We start from the raw sequence: 19,646 nt of genomic DNA, 5'->3' as shown, positions 1-19,646 counted from the left end.
TTCGAAATTCTCATTCCGAAATATTTCCGTGATTGGAAACTGTTCACGCCTGGCATCTTGTCTTCAAAACATTCAAGACAAGACCATGACCACAGATTTAGAAAATTTTAAAGCTTATAGATTGTTGGAAAAAGTGGCTTGTAATCTGTAATACATTTGAGATACAACAATAATACAGAATACAACAGGGAACAAAAACTGGATCATTTGATATCTTCAGGCGTGTAATCACTTTCCTATAAGCTTTAAATCTCGCTCTATAAAAGCAACAAGGTTCAAGATTTAATCTTATGGGATACAAGAAGATGAATGAAATTCTCAAGTTGCTTTGTTTGAGAATTTCCTGTAGAGATGTAAGCCTGTGAAATATCTTGGTTCCCTGCAAAATAATTGCTTGTAAAATGCCTGTAAATTGCCTATCCCTATCAGATGTTTCTCCAATATATTTATAGATGAAAAATATATCTGTTTGGAGAAGTTACATGGAAGTTGCTGTGATTTAAAACTCAACTTCCATAAGATAAGATAAATCCTGATTGATATATCTATCACTGGAGAAATAATAAAATTATTTTGAGTCAGTAACTTATGCAAAATTATATACATATATATATTTATATATTCCTTACGCATGAAAACATGCAAAGAATAAATATAAATAATATCCATATATGTAGTTCAATAATCTCAAGCATACAGCTACATATACCAAGCATGTTAAGTGTATTTTGAAGCATACAGCTTCAAAATGCATAAATAGAAGAGCATATTCCAAGCACGTTAAGTGCATATTCCAAGCACGTTAAGTGTAGTATTGAAGCATATAGCTTCAAAATGCCCCAAAACCTTACGCATGAACATATCCAAACATACATTAATACTCTCAAGCATATTAGCTATAACTCTCAAGCATATTAGCTATATATCACAAGCATATAGCTATATACTCTCAAGCATATTAACTATATACATTTCTCCCAGTATTTTAATTAACTTTCTACCAAACTAAAATAATATTTACAACTCCACAACTCCAAATATTATTTAAGCTTTCATGGTAGTTTACCTGAAACATTAATCTCCATTACTATATAAATTTCCAACAATCAAAACAAAAAATTTTTAAAAACACTAATTCTATGTAATGAGGCGGTGAAACAGATTTGAACCACATTAACGAACTATTTACTGACAGACAGAGAAACAACAATATCCGATCCTCAAATAATTTTATTCTTGGAGGCAATACAAATCCCAGGCTTAAACATCTTTATTCTCAAAGTTGAAACTAGCAAGCTTTTGATGGATGGAGGTTTTAACGAAGGTCACTAAAAGGAATTGATAATGCCATTACACTAAAAGCACAATCGATTACATTTATCCTCACAGAGCTGCAGAGGGCACAAAGAACCCCTTCTCCTTCAAGCTTTCAACTGTTTCCTTGAGGCTTTCTTCGAGTGGGGTGAAAACAACACCCAGATTTTTTGCTTTTTCTTTCGACACTTGGTAAGTAGGCACAAATGGCTTGTCGTCGGCACATCTGCACGGATTAAAACCAATTCTGATATTCAACACAAAGCTTATCTGTTACATTTCTTTGACAAATCAAATTGCTAACTAAAAGTTTACTTGCAAGAATGAGCATGGAATATAATGGCGTAATCAGGAAATAAAACGGGACAATCAAAACTATGCTCATAGGGGAACTTACTTTTCTGGAAGTCTCAGAGTGGGATAAAGTTTATGTAATTTCTTGACTACCTCAGAGTAGTGTGCAACTCTCTCAATCATACAATATCTTCCATTAGCTGAAGGATTCTCTAGTGCTAGAATATGTGCATTGGCAACATCTTTGACATTGATCCAGCCATAGGAAGCATTGGAATATGTTTCTGCACCTGCATTAAGGAAATTTCTTTTCAAGTGAATTCAATACACTAAACAATACAAGTAGGCAAGGTAACAAGAAAACAAGCAAATCAAACCATTCTTAAAATAAGACAACGATTCAGAAACGTGAGTTAACTGTACCCGCACTACCAAGTACCTTGCGATCTGATGGCATAACTGTTACCATTCCAAACGGAAAGTCACAAGTTCGAGTCTCATCCCAATAAAGGATGTTGGAATAATCATGTTGAGCAGATACTACGGATAAATTAGATTGTAATCTTACACACACACAATCTGTACTGGATTTTTCAATAATAATGTTTAATGTTTCAAGCCTCAAATGAAAAACTGCACGAATAATGATAACCAGACAAGGTTAATTAGGACATACCATTTATCAAGTTCAAGATTGCAGCAGAACTTGTATTCAATGTTGGCTGCAAAAGAGGACCAATAACCATTGCTGGGTTTATTGTAACCATATTAATACCTTTCTCCTTCACAAATTTCCAAGCAGCATCCTCAGCCAATGTCTTTGAAAGAACATACCACTTCTGGTAAAGAATAAAACAATGAAAGAGGGACAAGAACAGAATGGTAACAACAAATGAGCAACAGACAACAAAATAATCAACTTGCTTATTAGAAGATAATAGATGTACCTTCATTTCTTTGCAAAAGTCAGCTGCTGACCACCAAGTCTCGTCAACTACCACCTCAGGGGTCCGAGGTTTACCATTATAAGCAACTGCAGCAATAGAAGAGGTCACAACCACTTTCTGGACAGATGGTGTTTTTGCACATGAACCAAGAACATTGAGTGTTCCCTTTACTGCTGGATCAATTAACTCAGCCTGAGACAAAAGTGGGCTCAGTGGCAATTTTGAGACATAAATTAACAATTACATGAAATAATTCACCGTACTTGTGGGTCAGTAACGTTGTGATAAAAAGGCGAGGCTGTATGAAATACACCTTCACACCCTGCAACAACAGAATCAAACGAGCCTTCTTCCAATAAATCTGCCTTGAATAAGTGAAGTCTCTCCTTAGCTCCCTCAAGGGAAAGTAAGTGTTTCGTCTTCTTCGGGTCATCTGCACCGGATCGGAATTTAATATGAATTTGCTATGCAGTTTAAAACCTGTTACTGAGGAATATAATACAGCATAAAGGGGTACGGTAGTTCAATTTAACTTCAAAATCAGTTTAGGATCTTATTTTAGATACAAACAACTTTCTCCATGATACCATCCAATAGTTCAGACTCACAACACCACTGCAAAATTTTTGGACTAAACCTCTCCTACTTGCATTAAGATTGTCTTTTACCATCTTATAGTAAACAAATTATATATAGTTCTGCAATTCTCCATTATCACTTAACCATGTAGTTCAAGATTCTTATAAATAAGATCCCCACTCCTTGTCCTAGGTATTGTAACATTATTATAAGTGAAGGTAATGGCCAATAAGTTTCCTAAATCACATTAAGGAGGCATTTGGTTCACGTAATCTTAGATTAACTAGGTAATATGAGTTTGGTAATGTTATGTTACCTTCTTTGGTTCAAGTTATGAGATTATCTGATAATGTTATATTAAATCGAAGCTGATGTGGCGGTAATGTTTCAATGTAATGTGATTACCCCCATTTTCAGAGTAATCTTATATTATCTAGAATTATTTCAACATTGTCCTTGTTAACTAATCCTTATATAATAATAATAATAATAATAATAATAATAATATAATAATAATAATAATAATAATAATAAAATAAATACTTAGTATATGTTTATATAATCAAATATACATGTGTATATATTTATATATTTAGTTTTTAATATTTAAGCAATAATAATGAAATAAATACGTAGTATACGTTTATATAATCAAATATACATGTGGATATATTTATATATTTAGTTTTTAATATTTAAGCATTGATATACATTCATAATATAAATACACACACACACACACACACACACACACACACACACACATATATATATATATATATATATATATATATATATATATATATATATATAGCAAATTGATCTATATAATTTAAAATATAACCCTTAACCAAACAAGGTAATATTATATCCACAATCCAAAGCAAACACATATGGATAATTTGGTTCATGGAATGTTAGATTACTGGGAATGTTAGATTTTTTGTTAAAATTAAGTTATGTATAATAATCATGTTTGGTTTAGGGTTATCTTTTTGGAAAGATGATACTATTTTGGGACAAACTAAAAAGGAAAGTAAGACAGGTAAAATATGATGTAGGGAGTAACAAATAGTGGAGTTGTTATCTTTGGAGTAAACATGAAGAAGATGGATACATTTGAGGACATGTGTTTTTTTTTTTTTTTTTTAATTTTCATTGATTTGAGCTGTTGATCAATATTTGGTCAACAGCTCATATCTAACCCCATTTTTCACTTGGGAGCACCTCCGCACTAGAACTCATCCCTATATATATAGGGGCACGCTCTCATGCATACGGTCACCCAAGAGAGAAATAAGAACCATTCAGAGCCGTCCACGTGTCCAAATCAACGAATCAGATGTAATTTTAGAAAAACAATGCGGTGACATTTTCGTAAATAACTCGAACTTTCGTGCACGTAAATGTGTTATAAGTGCAAGTAGTTGGTGCACTTTTGCAAATAAAAAGTGCAAGTAAAATCACTTGCAACTGTTACAAGTGCACCTATTTTCACTTAAAAGTGCAAGTAATTTTACCTTGTTAACAATCGTGCACATAGGTGCAACTACTTATAACTATAGGTGCACCTAGGTATGGTATAACGTTAGGTGCACTTAGTATTGATGCCTAGTGTAAATTTTACTTGCACCTATACTTCATTTTACCTACACTTGTAATACATTTTACAGACACTGAGGCGCACTATATGAAACTGGTACTTACACTTGTAATACATTTTTTTTGCACTTCGATGTTCAATTATTTACGAAAAAGTCACCACATAATTTTTTTAAATCAGTGTTTCTCATCCGTTAGATCTGGACACGTGGAAGGATGTCATGCGTTCTGAGTTCTCTCCTACGCGGCCCCGTTCGCACCTGAATGCACGTGAGTGCGCACGTGCACACGCGCGCGCACACACGCGCACACACGCGCGCACACACACACTTTAATATCCTTAACATATATATGCCAGAGACGATATTGGCTCTATGTGCCTCATTTAGTTGAGAAATTAGTTATAAACAAATACTACATTGTAATAGAATCAATAATATTCAAAAAAAAAATATCTTTAACATATATTCATATATTTTAATAAATTTAAAAATTAAAATAAATAAATAAGACAACGGTATCATATATAATTACATGATTTTAAAAGAGTGAATTCCATTTTTGGTCCTATTGTTATAGGGGCGTTTTCAATTTTAGTCCACCTTAATTTTTTTTGCCACTTTACAACCACTGTTATTGAATGTGTTCCACTTTTTAGTCCACCGTTAATATTTTCGTCAAGAGGCTGTATAATTCAGGGGTATTTTGGTCTTTTTATGGTTGTCTCTTTTCTTTTAATCCAGGCGCTTCGTCCTCCTCCTCCGATATTCGAAGATGGCTCTTTGAACAACGAGAATGGGAAGCCAAAGCTACATCTTTTCGTTCGTTCCAACGTGGGCCGGCGAGGTTTCTTAGGTTTTAGGTTTAATGTTCTCATTTCTTTTAGTCAAACACTCAAACTCAAACATAGTCTTGGATGAGAAGAAAGATCAAAATACCCCTAGATTACACGGCCTCTTGATGAAAATACTAACGGTAGACTAAAAGTGGAACACATTCAATAATAGTGATCATAAAGTGACAAAAATATTAAGGTGGACTAAAATTGGAAACACCCATATAACAATAGGACCAAAAATAGAATTCACTCATTTTAAAATATGAACTAAACTCCAAATTAAATTTATTTTATAAGCTAACATGACGTAATAAAAATTAAAAAACAAGAACAATTAAATTATATATATATATATATATATATATATATATATAATTGGAAATAAAACAACAAAATTTATAAATATCCTAGGTGATCTTAGATAACTTAAAAAGAGGTAAGAATATCTCAATTCCTTCAAAATCTTATGTAGAGGGTATGTTCCATTGATAATGTTATATTTTTTAAGATAACATGAACTAAACATAAGATTATAAGCTTTTAAATGTCACATCCCATGAGTTATGTTGTATAATAACTTGAACCAAACACTTCACATCTTCCTGAAAGTAATCATATTACCCATGGTTACGAAATCATTGAACACGTACACGAACATAATCAAACTGGGACGAAAGAGAAATCATTTAGAACTCATAAGATCAGGTACCAAAATCAAAATCTTAAAAAGAAAAAAGACCAGAACCCACAAGTTCTCAACTGAAAGGAAAGATTGCGACATATACAAAGATACAAGGAAGCAGAGATCGAGAGAGAGAGAACAGACCGGGATAGCGAACAGTGGCCTTGACGATGTAGCCACGTTGGAGCAAGAACTTGACTATCCAGGAGGCTATGTATCCTGAAGCTCCGGTCACGCACACAGTCTTCATTGCCATGCTCATTCTCCTTCTTCTTGCCCGTTTCCTTCGCCACCCACTCTTAGGTTCAGTAGAGTGCGTCGTCTCCCATATATATATAATGCCCATTTATTTACTCTGCTCATCCTATTTTATTCTTTTTTTTTTTTTAAGTACTATTCACTCTGTAGAATGTAATATTTATTCATAATTATTTTCTCCACCTGCTTGAGCAAGCAGGTTGAGGCTCAAACCCACAATTTCACATATAGAGATAACCTCTTATATGGGATAGTAACTTGGTGTTACTAGACCACAAGGTCCTTGACCATTTTATTGTCTTTGTTTATACTCTTATTCCTTTATTAAAAATAGAAAGAAAAAGATTTTTTTTTTAAATAGAAAGAAAAAGAATTTAGTAATTTATAAATTTTATATATTAAAAAAAAAGAAGTAAATAAGTAAAAAATTTCTCACGTAATCGCATTCGCAATGCTCATGTGTTTTTCCAATTCTTTTAACAAATTTTGGCTATAAATGAGGAATGAGGTATATATGGTTCGCACATGAGAATCGAAATTGGAATAAAATATTTGATAATGATATGAGTTTTGGTGAAAATATTTTACATTTTTGGTAGTAGGTGAAATTGCGGGCATATTGGTGTGAATTTGGTATGGCATCTAACATTTGATTATAGGGATGATGGACTGGAGTATTTTGATCATTTCAAATGTTATGAGGCCAGAATACTAGATTTAAGGAGAATGATAAAACAATTACAGAACATTTGGTTCGCGGAATAGACCTAAAATGGAATAGCATTCTCATTAATAAACTTATTCCTTTATTTGATAAAAACTTCTATATTGTTCCTGGGAATGATATATTCACCACTACAGGGGAATAGCTATTAGCCTATTACTACCTTGCCCCTCTCCCTTGATATTAAGCTATTCCTAAGTTCTCAAGAATAGTTTTTATATTTTATTTTTTATTTTACCCTTGTTTAACCTAAAAACTTTTATGTTATCTTTCTCTCTGACTTCTCATCCCTTTCGCCATTTGCATCATATTGGAATTCATACTCAAGCTTCAAACAAAAGGTATTTTTCTAAATTTTATTTTCTAGAAATTAATTAATTAATTAATTATTTTCTAAATTTTTTAATATGTATATATATATATATATATATATATATATATATAGAGAGAGAGAGAGAGAGAGAGAGAGAGAGAGAGAGAGAGAATTAAGTTCATGTGCGGGTGAATGTTTCCCGTGCGGTTGTGCGGTCTTAAGGTGCGTGAGTTTTGTACTTAAAGTGCGTGAGTCTTGTTCTTAAGGTGCGTGAGTTTTGTACTTAAGGTGTGTGAGTTTTGTGCTTAAGATGCGTGAGTTTTGTACTTAAGGTGCGTGAGTTTTGTGCTTAAGGTGTGTGGGTTTGTGCTTAATGTGAGTAGTTGTTGAAACTTTAAGGTGCGTGAGTTTTGTGCTAAGGTGCGTGAGTTTTGTACTTAAGGTGCGTGGGTTTGTGTTCTTAAGGGTTTAGGGAAGGGATTAGGTGCGGGAGTGACTTCCCGTGCGGTTGTGCGGTTGTGCGCACTTTAATTACACAACACACGCACATTAAGCACACAAACAAAACACCTTAAGAACACAAATCCACGCACCTTAAGCACAAAACTCACGCACTTTAAGCACAAACCTCACGCACCTTAGGCACAAACTCACATACAATAAGCACAAAACCCACGCATCTTTAAGTTTCAACAACTACTCACATTAATCACAAACTTACGCACCTTAAGCACAAGACTCACGCACCTTAAGTACAAAACTCACGCACCTTAAGCCAAAACTCATGCACCTTAAGTTTCAACAACTACTCACATTAATCACAAACTCACGCACCTTAAGCACAAGAATCACGCACCTTAAGTACAAAATTCATGCACATTAAAACCGCACAATCGCACGGGAAACATTCACCCGCACTAGAACTTAATTTTATATATATATATATATATATATATATATATATATATATATATATATATATATATATATATATATAGGATTGCATTCTAATGCAAACGCCCTTAAAATACAAACGTACGGACAAAATGTGGCCATAGGATAAGATAAGATGAATGGATTAGATGTCGTGTAGCTTGGGACACGCGGATTGCTAATTAGAATAAACAAGGGCAATTATGTGATTGCACCCAAAACTTTAAAAAACGTAAGAATTCTATTGCCTATAATATGCTATAAATTAGGATGTAAAATAGTGGTATGATTAGAATACACAACCGGGACTGAACTCTCCTTCACGCCATCGACAACTTTTCCATCGTGCTTCCATGGACGGAAGAACAGACTCCATGGACAATGCAACCCTACGAAATTACGGTGGCAACGCAGACACCACGGACGATGCCAATGTAATTACCCTCTCCACTTAACCATTATAATGGTGACAATTGGTATTAATTTTTGGGGGTCCGTGGTTATGAATATTTGAGTGCGGACGCATTCGTAGCGGAGGTTAATAGTGCACACGGCATCGTATGAATCTGCAAAAAAATATAAACTATAGTGTCTACAATGGAGGTAGGGGTTGTAGCGTTTCGTGATACTAGTGCACAGTGTATTAGTCTCGTATGCACACATCTGACAGTAGGTTTATCAAAGGCGCATTCACAGACTGTGTCGTTCATATCATATGCAATAATACCCGTAGTTCACACCATACTGCACTCATATGCACACAGCGGACCGTAGGCTTATGCATGGGCGCATTCACAGCTTATCACGTTTATATTATATGAAATTCTAACCGTGCTGCCATTGCCAAACAATGCTACTAATATTTACGCAAACCACTTTTGAGTTATAGGCGAAGAGCATACCAAAGCAGGAGCAACCGATTGCGAAATGAGCATATCACCAGATGGATCGAAATGATGGTTACCTACTTGCAAAAGCGAATGCACACCATATGCCGGGCAATAATTTGCAACGCTAGAAGACGGACTAGCCTTCTACCGGGAATACGCAACCATTGTTGGTTTCGCTATCAGAAAAGGAACAATGAGGATGAACAGGGAAGGGAAAGTTCACATAAAATACATGTTATGCACACTGACTACCACCATTGTGCACCCACAGTTTTGATTACTAACCCTATAAGCTAACAGTCACCTTTCAATGTGTTCACCCATGCACACTGCCCACCATCGTGGTGCACACACAATGTTTAATTACTAAGCGTATAAGCTAATAGTCAACTAGTTAATTCGTTCACCTATGCACCATGTCTACCACCATTGAGCACCCACGGTTATTACTAAGCCTACAAGTTATAAGCCAACTGCTCACTACTGTGGAATTTATTTAGTTTTTACCAATGTATGAAATGTATTCAGCTGTGAACGCATAGTATTTAACGCCAATGTGAACCCACATATTTAACAATAACCGTATACAATAAAATTAAACTAGGCTGATTTTAAATCTTATGTAAGGAAACTAATTTATTGATTTGAGACATTCACATTGAGCACAGCCATCGCGCACACAAGTTTGGAACTAATAACTCCTGTAAGCTAATAGTAAACTTGTTACATGAGCTTTTTTTTTTTTAAAGTTTTTACCCATGCTCGATAATTAGTTCATTGTGCACACAAATAATTCAAGCCAATGGCCAAGAACTAAGTGGGTAAGATAATATTCAACTACTATCTCTTGCGAAATTTCTCTACTGACGTGGACAGTTAGTCAACATGTACGGCGCGTGCTCACAGAGGCATGCAACTGTGCACACGATCCCACCCATGAACATTACAAACTATTGTTGCCTAAAATAAACGGAATTAGTTTAGAAGTGTAGGGTTGTGCACCCCGAATTATACCACCGTGCAATCCGACAAACACAAATGCAACCCAACCCAAAAGTAGACACCAGAATTGCACTAAACGATAACCAATTAATACCATAAATTTGTCAGTAATAAACACACAATCAGCTGAGAAGAAACAAATGTCAAAAGAGACCCCATGCGGGTACACGAGTGCAGCCCGTACTTAGCAAAAAGAATGAGAACTCAACAAACTAAGTCGTGGCTTAGACACCCATAAACAGTAACAATGGTAGCTGAATAAAAACCCCAAAAAGGTAGCCATACCATGGCAAAAACTGCGTATTAATATCTATTCAACCAAGGACACGAAACCCACCCTGGACCTACGGGATCGATGACACGAACCGATACGCCCGACAGACATTACTAGACTTAAGTAAATTGAATTCTAATGTTGCAATTTCCTTAAAGTAGCGTAACTTCATCTTCACTCTAGGATACATATCATCCTCCTCTGGAGTGAGTACATGCTCAGGGGCATCCCCTTGTCGAGGCTCTTGCTCCATGCTAGGGTGGACTCGCCTAGGCGGCGACACAATGTCACTATCATCCTCAGATATTCTCGAAGGACCAGCATCTGACTGAGCGCGCTTGAGTTTTTTAGCTGCACAAATAATGCAACACGCACAAGCACATGAGGCAACAACAAAACCAGGAAACACAAAAATGACATCAAACTAATGACTATGCACACAGTTGCACGCAAAAGTGCATAACTAAGTACAACCACAAACAAAATAACCACACCATAGATGACAACACGCAAAGAACCTAGGTCACATTCAAAAACGTAGAACATAAACCGAATAAATGCACTCATTTATTCACAAGCATGCACATAGCAAATTCATTAAATTACTTTATAACATACCCACACAATTAACCAACTCTAGAATTGAACTTACAAATGCCATCCAACAACACTGTGCACACAAACATCACAGCAAATGCACCCACTTACCCACAAACACGCAAACAAAAAACTCATTACCTCAAAATACAAACTTACAACTACCCAAATCTTGAATTCAAATTACACATGCCACTTCCTAAAACTGCCCACACATAAATACCAGCAAGTGCATCCACTTATACACAACCATGCACCCATCAAATCCATTACTTTATAACACAACTTTGCAAGAAATAGTGACCTACACTTGAACATACAATTGCCGCTCAATAAAATTGTGTACACATAAATCTCAGCACATGCACACATTTATTCACAAAGCATGCACACAAAAAACTCATTACTTTATACCGCAACCTTGCAACTAACCAATTCTTGGATTCACACTACAAATGCCACTTACTAAACCTGTGCACACATAAATTCCAGCAAATGCATCCACTTACCAACAACAATAAAAATAGGAATAAAATGACCACGTCAAACCCATTACTTTACGCCCACATCAAATGTCATTTGACTTAAATTCGAAAATTAGAAATGGACTTAATATGCAAAAAAAAAAAAAAAAAAAAAAAAGAGGACAATATGCCAACTCCAGAAAATTCCTTTAATTTCAATCCATACTCTTGAAAGATTAGAACAATGTCCAGTAATGATACTTTATACCATGGTCTAATGTTCAGCATTTAGACAGAACAATTTCAACTATTGAGATCTTTACCATCATAACGAAGGATTTGTCTTAGGACATCACAAAACAGTATACATTTTACAAGAAAAAATAAAATTCAAGTACTCAAGAAGTCTCATATATGCTACTGAATATCAGAACCACAATTAAAAGCCCCCAAAATGGAAACTCAAACATGGAAATCTGCAAAAGGAAAATTGTGATTTAGACCCAATCTATTTTATTATTGTGCTTTGTCCAATTTCAGCATTCTACATCCAAATTCAGCATTCTACATCCATGAGGGCAGTGATAAAACAAGTTGTTAGTATACTCATACTAGAACCACAATCTATAAACCCCTTATATTTCCGCCTCACACGCTCCCCGTGAACCACCATACACAACCCCCAATTAATCGCAGGAAACCGAACCACCGTCTACCACCGCCCCAGCCCCGCGCAACACACCGTACACAAAAAATGAGCAAAAAAATCGCAAGGTAGAGAAGGGGGAAAAATACCTGGACCTACAGCCCTAGAAGGTGGACCCCGACGCTTTGCTCCACCGCGAACCCCGCCGGCGACCATCGTCTGTGCAGCTGATGACGGACCCTTTCGACGCCGTGGAAAGCGTTGGAAGACGCAAGGTCACGATAGAGAGAGAGAGACCGCCCGTGAAACTCTTCTTCCAAACAGTCCGTGAAATTCGAAATTGCGGATGGTGATAGAATTACAGTAGGATTAGAACCGATTAACCCAAAACACAAAACCCCTAAAATACTCCCTTAACATAAAACAGGCAACCGGTTTAATAAAACACGCATCAAATCAGAGATTAAATCCTGGCCATCCAATCTTAAAATCCAACGATCCCAACAAATCCACACGTTTGTATTTTAAGGACTGTTTTTATTTGAATCTAATCCTATATATATATATATATATATATATATATATATATATATATATATATATATATATATATATATATATATATATATATATAGTAGAGTTCAGCTGCGGCCCCGCCAATAGTTATGCAAATATGCACCAATAATGTAAGAAAATGCACAACAAAAAAATGCACAAATTAGGTACGCATCACAAAAAATGCAACATTAGGTATGAATAAAAGCACTACATAGTGTTCAGAAATGCACAATTAGGGTGGGGAGTTATGATGTATTTTTTTGGGTGCGTTGTGCGTTTTTTGGTATATTTTTGCATTTCATTGTTGTGCATTTTCCTAACACTATTGGTGTCTTTTGTTAACACTATTGGTGCCTTTTTCAAGCGGCCGTACTGACCGTACGGGAAGGCGCGGCCTCATTTGAGCAGAATCAGGGACGGAGCCAAAGGGGGGCAGGGGTGGCAGTTGCCCCCCCCCCCCTCACATCCCACCCCTACCCCATATATAATCTTTGTATATGTATATATGTATATATAGTACAGGTTTTAGTATTAGTAGAAAAAAACTATTTAATGTTAATAATAAATGAGTTAGATTAGTTGGTAGAGCACATATTTTGTAGTAGTAAAGGTTAAGAGTTCAAATCCTTTATATATATATATATATATATATATATATATATATATATATATATATATATATATAAAACATTCTTTTATATTAATAATGAGATGTGTAATTTATAATGTGTTTTCTATTCAAATTATTTTATAAATTAATTATGTTTCATATTTTGTTATGAATATTTTTATAAATATTAGATGCATTTTATTTTTCGCCCATATCCAACAATATTGTCAACTATATATAAGTAGTAAAATACTCAATGGGAAATAAATTTCAAAATTTGATATTAATTAAAAATCAATTTAAATTAGAGGTGCTTATAATTCAACGAGTGAATTAGTCATTGTGTTCGACATTGATTAAATATTTAAATTAATAGTTAAATACTTAAGTTGTATACATAATTTGTTTATTATGTGTTTAAGTATATTTTATGTTGAACATGTTGACGGGCGATAGAGATGCGAAAGTGAGCATTACATGTTGTTTATTCAAATTATGACAACTACAAAAAATAAATAAATCGTCAAATGCATCTTAAGTAATCAGTTTTGTAATATTGTTAAATATAAGAAGAAATTTTTTAAAAAAAAAAAAAAAAAAAAAGGTGAAATGGTAAATACACTTTTACTAATAGTGAGATGGAAAAAGACAATATTATCCACGTTAAAAAGGTGAAAAAAAAAATTCGGCTAAAATTGAACGGAGAACGCACCGGAAGGACCAAATTCGCTAAGAAAGTAATAGTCGTGGACCAATTCTACAAGTTTTGAAAGTTGTGGATCAAAGTTGTTAGTGACACCATAATCGTGGAACCAAAAGTGCAAATAACTCCAAAAAAAAAAAAAAACTTACTTTATGGACTACACTGCTACATGCACCATGTTCCACAATAAAATTTGCCAGGCTCATGACATAAAGCTCTCAAGGCAAATTATTGTATGGACAATGGTCCACACAATTGTGTGGACCATGAATATCAGGTGCATTTTTTATATATTAAAAGTACATTATTTTTGTACTAAAAGTACATTACTTTTGTATTGAAGGTACATTATATAAAATAATGTACCCTTGATATTTTAAAAATGTACTTTCAAAAAATATACCTTACATATATAAATAATGTACCATTGATATATTTAAAAATGTACTTTTTATTTATGGTCCAATTGTATGGACCAGGTCCGTGCAATAATGATTGAGCTGCCAATCAGTGGGCTAAATAATGTTGAGGAGTACGTTTATGATGTTCAGTCGGCACCACATAAATTATATTGTCTTAGAGGACAACATTGTTTAACCCACGTGCCCTATACACCTTCGCTATATCGTAGACCGCGGTGCATAATCCCGTTAAAATAACGCCGTTTCTGCAGTTATAACGGAGTGACACTACAGTGTGTCTAAACCGACACTGTCTCACGTATTATTTTTATATTATCAAATGAAAGTGCAGTTATATCAAAATGATACTATAGTTGTGGTGAAATGAAACTACAGTATATATAAAATGAAACTGAATAACATTTCACATATTTGAGTGTATATTGTACAATGAAGCTGTAATTATATTGAAATGATCATGTAGTTGTGTTTTAATAAAACTATAGTGTATATAAAATAAAATTAAATAACATTTTCACATATTTGAGTGTATAAATATTGAATAAAACTGTAGTTATATCGAAATGAAACTGTAGTTGTGTTGAACTGAAACTGCAGTGTATACAAAATGAAACTGAAGAACAGAGTTATTTTTTGCGAAGATTCTGTTTCTTTTCATTAAATAAAACGACGTCGTTTTGATGCGCGGTGCATAATCGATTATGCACCGCGCTGCACGATATAATTTGCCCCCTATACATAGTACGTCATAAAATAATGCATGGGCCTAGCACGGGTGTTGGACAATAAATTATTGCGTGGATCATGGTCCACATAGCTGTATGGATCATAAATACAATATACATCTTTAATATATTAAATGTACATTATTTGTTTACTAAATGTACATTATTTGATAATATATATATATATATATATATATATATATATATATATATATATATATATATATATAAAGAGAAAAGAGTCAAATAGGCCCTCGAACTTTAGTTTAAAAGTCAATTAGGCCCCTAAACTTTTTAAAGGTGCAATTACACCCATCAACAATTCATTTAGGTGCAATGAAGCCCAAAAACAAGTTAATGACCTGCTATCACAGGTCATTAGGGTTCAGGCCACTTTCCGGCGAATTTTCAGACAAAAAAAATGTGCCCAGCAATCGACCCAGATTTGTCGAAAATTTCGCCGGTCACTTCTTTTGTCGAAAATTTCGCTGGTCACTCCTTTTTTTTTGCCCAGCAATCGACCCAGATTTTTTTTTTTTTTGACCCTTTTCCCTATAAAAAATCATGTACTTTCAAATAATGTACTTTATGTATATAAATAATGTATTTTTAATATATTAACAATGTATTTTTTATTTATGGTTAACACAAATGTGTAGACCATGATTCATAGAATAATAATTGGTGTTGGACGTATTCTCATTATGCATTAATGCATGTGTTATGTGCAGTGGTGGAGGCACATACAATGGGGGCAACTGGCCCCACTCCCCCAACATTGTCCCATTTATTTTATATATATATATATATATATATATATATATATATGTGTGTGTGTGTGTGTGTGTGTGTGTGTGTGTGTGTGTGTGTGTGTGTGTGTGTGTTTCTTTTATATACATAATTAACTTGTAAATATTAAATTTACATAAATTTAGCTAAAGGATAAGTTAGCTTAGATTGTAAGATTTTTGATTTTTCTCTAAATAAATGTTAGGGGTTCAAATCTTACGACCAAAATTTATAGTGAGATTAAGTCTAATTAAATTTTTTATTTATAACATTGTATTTTTAAATCTTATTTTTAATATTAATGGTAATATTAGTGATTTATAATATGTTTTAAATTCGAACTATTTATCTAATTAATTATATTTCATATTTTGTGAAATTTTTATTTGTAACATTGTGTTTTTTTTTTCTTTTTTAATAATAATAGTGAGTTTATAATATGTTGTTTATTCAAATTATTTTATCTAATTAATTATATTTCACATTTAGTTTTGACTAATTTTTGTCCAATTTTGATGTATTTTAATTTTTCATCCTAATTAACAATATTTATGACTTGGCTTCTAAATATTAGTTTTTTCAAAATATTTCATTTTTTTTTTAATCTTTCGTTTTTACTGGTAAAGATTTTTGGATCCACCCGTGATTCCGTGAATGTTAAAATCAAAATTAAATGAGCATTTAACAAACCAGCTACACAAAATGTGGCCACGCTATACCAATGTTTTTTGTTATCAGGATGGCCACCATATGAGAACTCATTCAGGACCTTCAAGTCAAACCCACCATACCGTAAGTGACATTTTTTGTTAACTAATATGCACAAAAACTCGCCTATTAACATGGGAGTACACCAAGTATTTTCCTTATTTTCATTCAGACGAAAAGTGTGGGCACAAGTACAATCCAATCAAGTTGGTCCCATTATTAGCTTGATGACTATAGAGTTTTAAGTTTGATTCTCAATGGAAGCAGTCTATTGGTCTTTTTAGTTTGAATTGGTCAGTTATGGGCAACCTAGGTTGATTTACCTTTTTCTAATTATTTGAAGGTTAGGATCACAAGATGGAATTTATCTAATACACATCCTCGAATAGTGATTGTGAATTTTCCTCGTCATCCAAAAATGCAGTAGAAATGTGTTTTCAGCCCGCACGAGCTTAGCTAGCTCATTGGTTCAGTAGACAGTATTTGGGAGAAGAGACCAAGGTTTGAAACTCGGCAACGGTAGTGCATGTATGAATTATGCCCAAAGTGGATAGATCTCTTGTGTGCACCGACATTTGGTTATGTTTACTGAACTGAACTATTGACCGTGATTAACATCCTTACAAATATTCTGTCAGGCCGAAGTGTGGATAGCATAATCCCTTACATAGTGATTAAAATAACCTCTACTAACATAAATATCTAGCTTATACAAATAATAAAATTACATTATGTTTTTTTTTTTTTTATATGAAAACCCATTCTGTTTCTTAATATCCCAACCAAAAAGAAAGAAATTAGAAGTGAACAAAATACATATGACGTAGCCTTCAGCACGTAGAAAAAGTTATAGGTAAGCTATTATATTATTGTGGTTTGATGAATAAATAATAATGGAATAAGGTTCAAATTGGTCACTGAACGTAACTTGAAAATGCAATTAGGCTACTGAACGAAAAAATAAAAATAAATAAAATGTAATTAGGTCACTGAACACTTCAAATATATGCAATTTTACCTAATAGCAGGTTATCATTCATTTCAGCAGGTTACCTGTTTACGTCGCAGCTCATAGCGGAGATGAAGGAAGGGGGAAGGCCGGGGTTGGCCGCAGCCAACCCGTGCTCATTTCAGCAGGTTAGCTTACATGGTAACTAATAGCGGAGACGAAGGAGGGGGGAAGGGGTTGGCCACGGCCAAACCGTGCTGCCACGTAAGCAGGAGTAACATGATGAAATGGATGGTAACCTGCTATCAAGTGAAATTATATACATTTGGAATGTTCAGTGACCTAATTGCACTTTCTTTTCGTTCAGTGGCATAATTACATTTTTAAGTTACGTTCAGTGACTAATTTGAACTTTATTCCAATAATAATAAATTAAAAGCAGAAACATGTATGGGACTGTGGCCACATGAGCTCGTGTAGGTTTGGTGGTTATATATATATATATATATATATATATATATATATATATATATATATATATATATATAGTGAAAGGTTCCTGTGCGGTTGAATGCTTCCCGTGTGGTTATACGGTTGATTAATGTGCGTGAGATTTGAACTCAAATGTGCGTGAGTATTGTGTTTAATGTGTCTGAGATTTGTACTTAATGTGCGTGAATGTGTAATGTTAATGTGCGTGAGTTTTGTACTTAAGGTGTGCGAGTCTTGTGCCTAAGGTGCGTGAGTTGTGTGCTTAATGTGCGTGAGTGTGTTCTTCATCCACTGCTGTGAAAATTATGTGCATCCACTGCCGCATTTTCTTCTTGTTTTTGTTTCGAAGTGGTGAAGGAATGAATTTTGTCTTGTTTTGCTTTGCATACTGAGGGGCTGCTAATGAGAGCATCAAAGATTGTGAAAAAGAAGGAGACTGTGAAAATTTTCTGTTCTGCTTCCTTCTGAGCTCGTAATTCTTAACTACTCACGTACATTAAGCACAAATCTCACGCACATTAAGCACAAATCTCACGCACATTAAGCACAAATCTCAGGCAGATTAAGTACAAAACTCACGCACATTAACATTACACACTCACGCACATTAAGTACAAATCTCAGGCACATTAAGCACAAGACTCACGCACATTAAGTATAAAACTCACGCACATTAATCAACCGCACGGGAAGCCACAAATGCACATGATCCCTTCCATATATATATATATATATATATATATATATATATATATATATATATATATATATATATATGGTTGCGTTCAGGTGCGAACTGCCCGTCCAGGAGAGAAATGAGAACCATTCAACGCCGTTCACGTGTCCAGATCTAAGGGATGATAAACACTGATGAAATTGATCTGTGTGAGTCTTGAATGCAAGTTGAAACCTAAAATTCTATTTGGTTTTAATTAACAAATTAACTTACCATTAATTAAGTTGTTTTTTGTTGCAGTATATCTCTCAAACAAATAATTACACACCCGGAATATCGGGTTAATTATACACAGGGAAGCGGGGCGTATCAAACACTAGCTAGTAGCTACTAATCTATTCACGATAAGCTAATCCTATCGAAAAAGGGTAATTGAGCAATTGTAAAAGTATAAATAATTAAAACAAAGTAACATGTTGATGAAAGCTATGGAGGAAGAATGAGATTCCTAGGATTCAAGTGTTTAATCACCTAGTGCCAATTTAAAGAACAATATTAAATCTGGATTTAAACAAGTGTGAGAATGCAAATAAGGGAAGGAATTACTCCCATAATTCCGTATGACCATCCATTTGGATGGGTAACTGGGATGCCATC

The 19,646-nt window shown here is 34.2% G+C and overlaps 1 protein-coding gene across 1 annotated transcript; it reads right to left on the bottom strand.

Moving 5' to 3' along the window:
- Positions 1–1,162: 1,162 nt before the first annotated feature.
- Positions 1,163–6,608, bottom strand: LOC109154551 (cinnamoyl-CoA reductase 1-like). The gene is made up of 6 exons (XM_019302322.1): positions 6,401–6,608; positions 2,819–2,988; positions 2,556–2,747; positions 2,285–2,447; positions 1,712–1,898; positions 1,163–1,540 (listed from the first exon to the last, which is right to left on the bottom strand). Exons 1-6 carry the CDS (start codon positions 6,600–6,602, stop codon positions 1,384–1,386), a joined length of 1,071 nt encoding a protein of 356 aa, XP_019157867.1. The 5' UTR covers positions 6,603–6,608; the 3' UTR covers positions 1,163–1,383.
- Positions 6,609–19,646: the final 13,038 nt, after the last annotated feature.

This window comes from Ipomoea nil, unplaced genomic scaffold, assembly GCF_001879475.1.
Source record: "Ipomoea nil cultivar Tokyo-kokei standard unplaced genomic scaffold, Asagao_1.1 scaffold2647, whole genome shotgun sequence".
Taxonomy (NCBI): domain Eukaryota; kingdom Viridiplantae; phylum Streptophyta; class Magnoliopsida; order Solanales; family Convolvulaceae; genus Ipomoea; species Ipomoea nil.
This window is presented reverse-complemented; position numbering and strand designations above follow the sequence as displayed.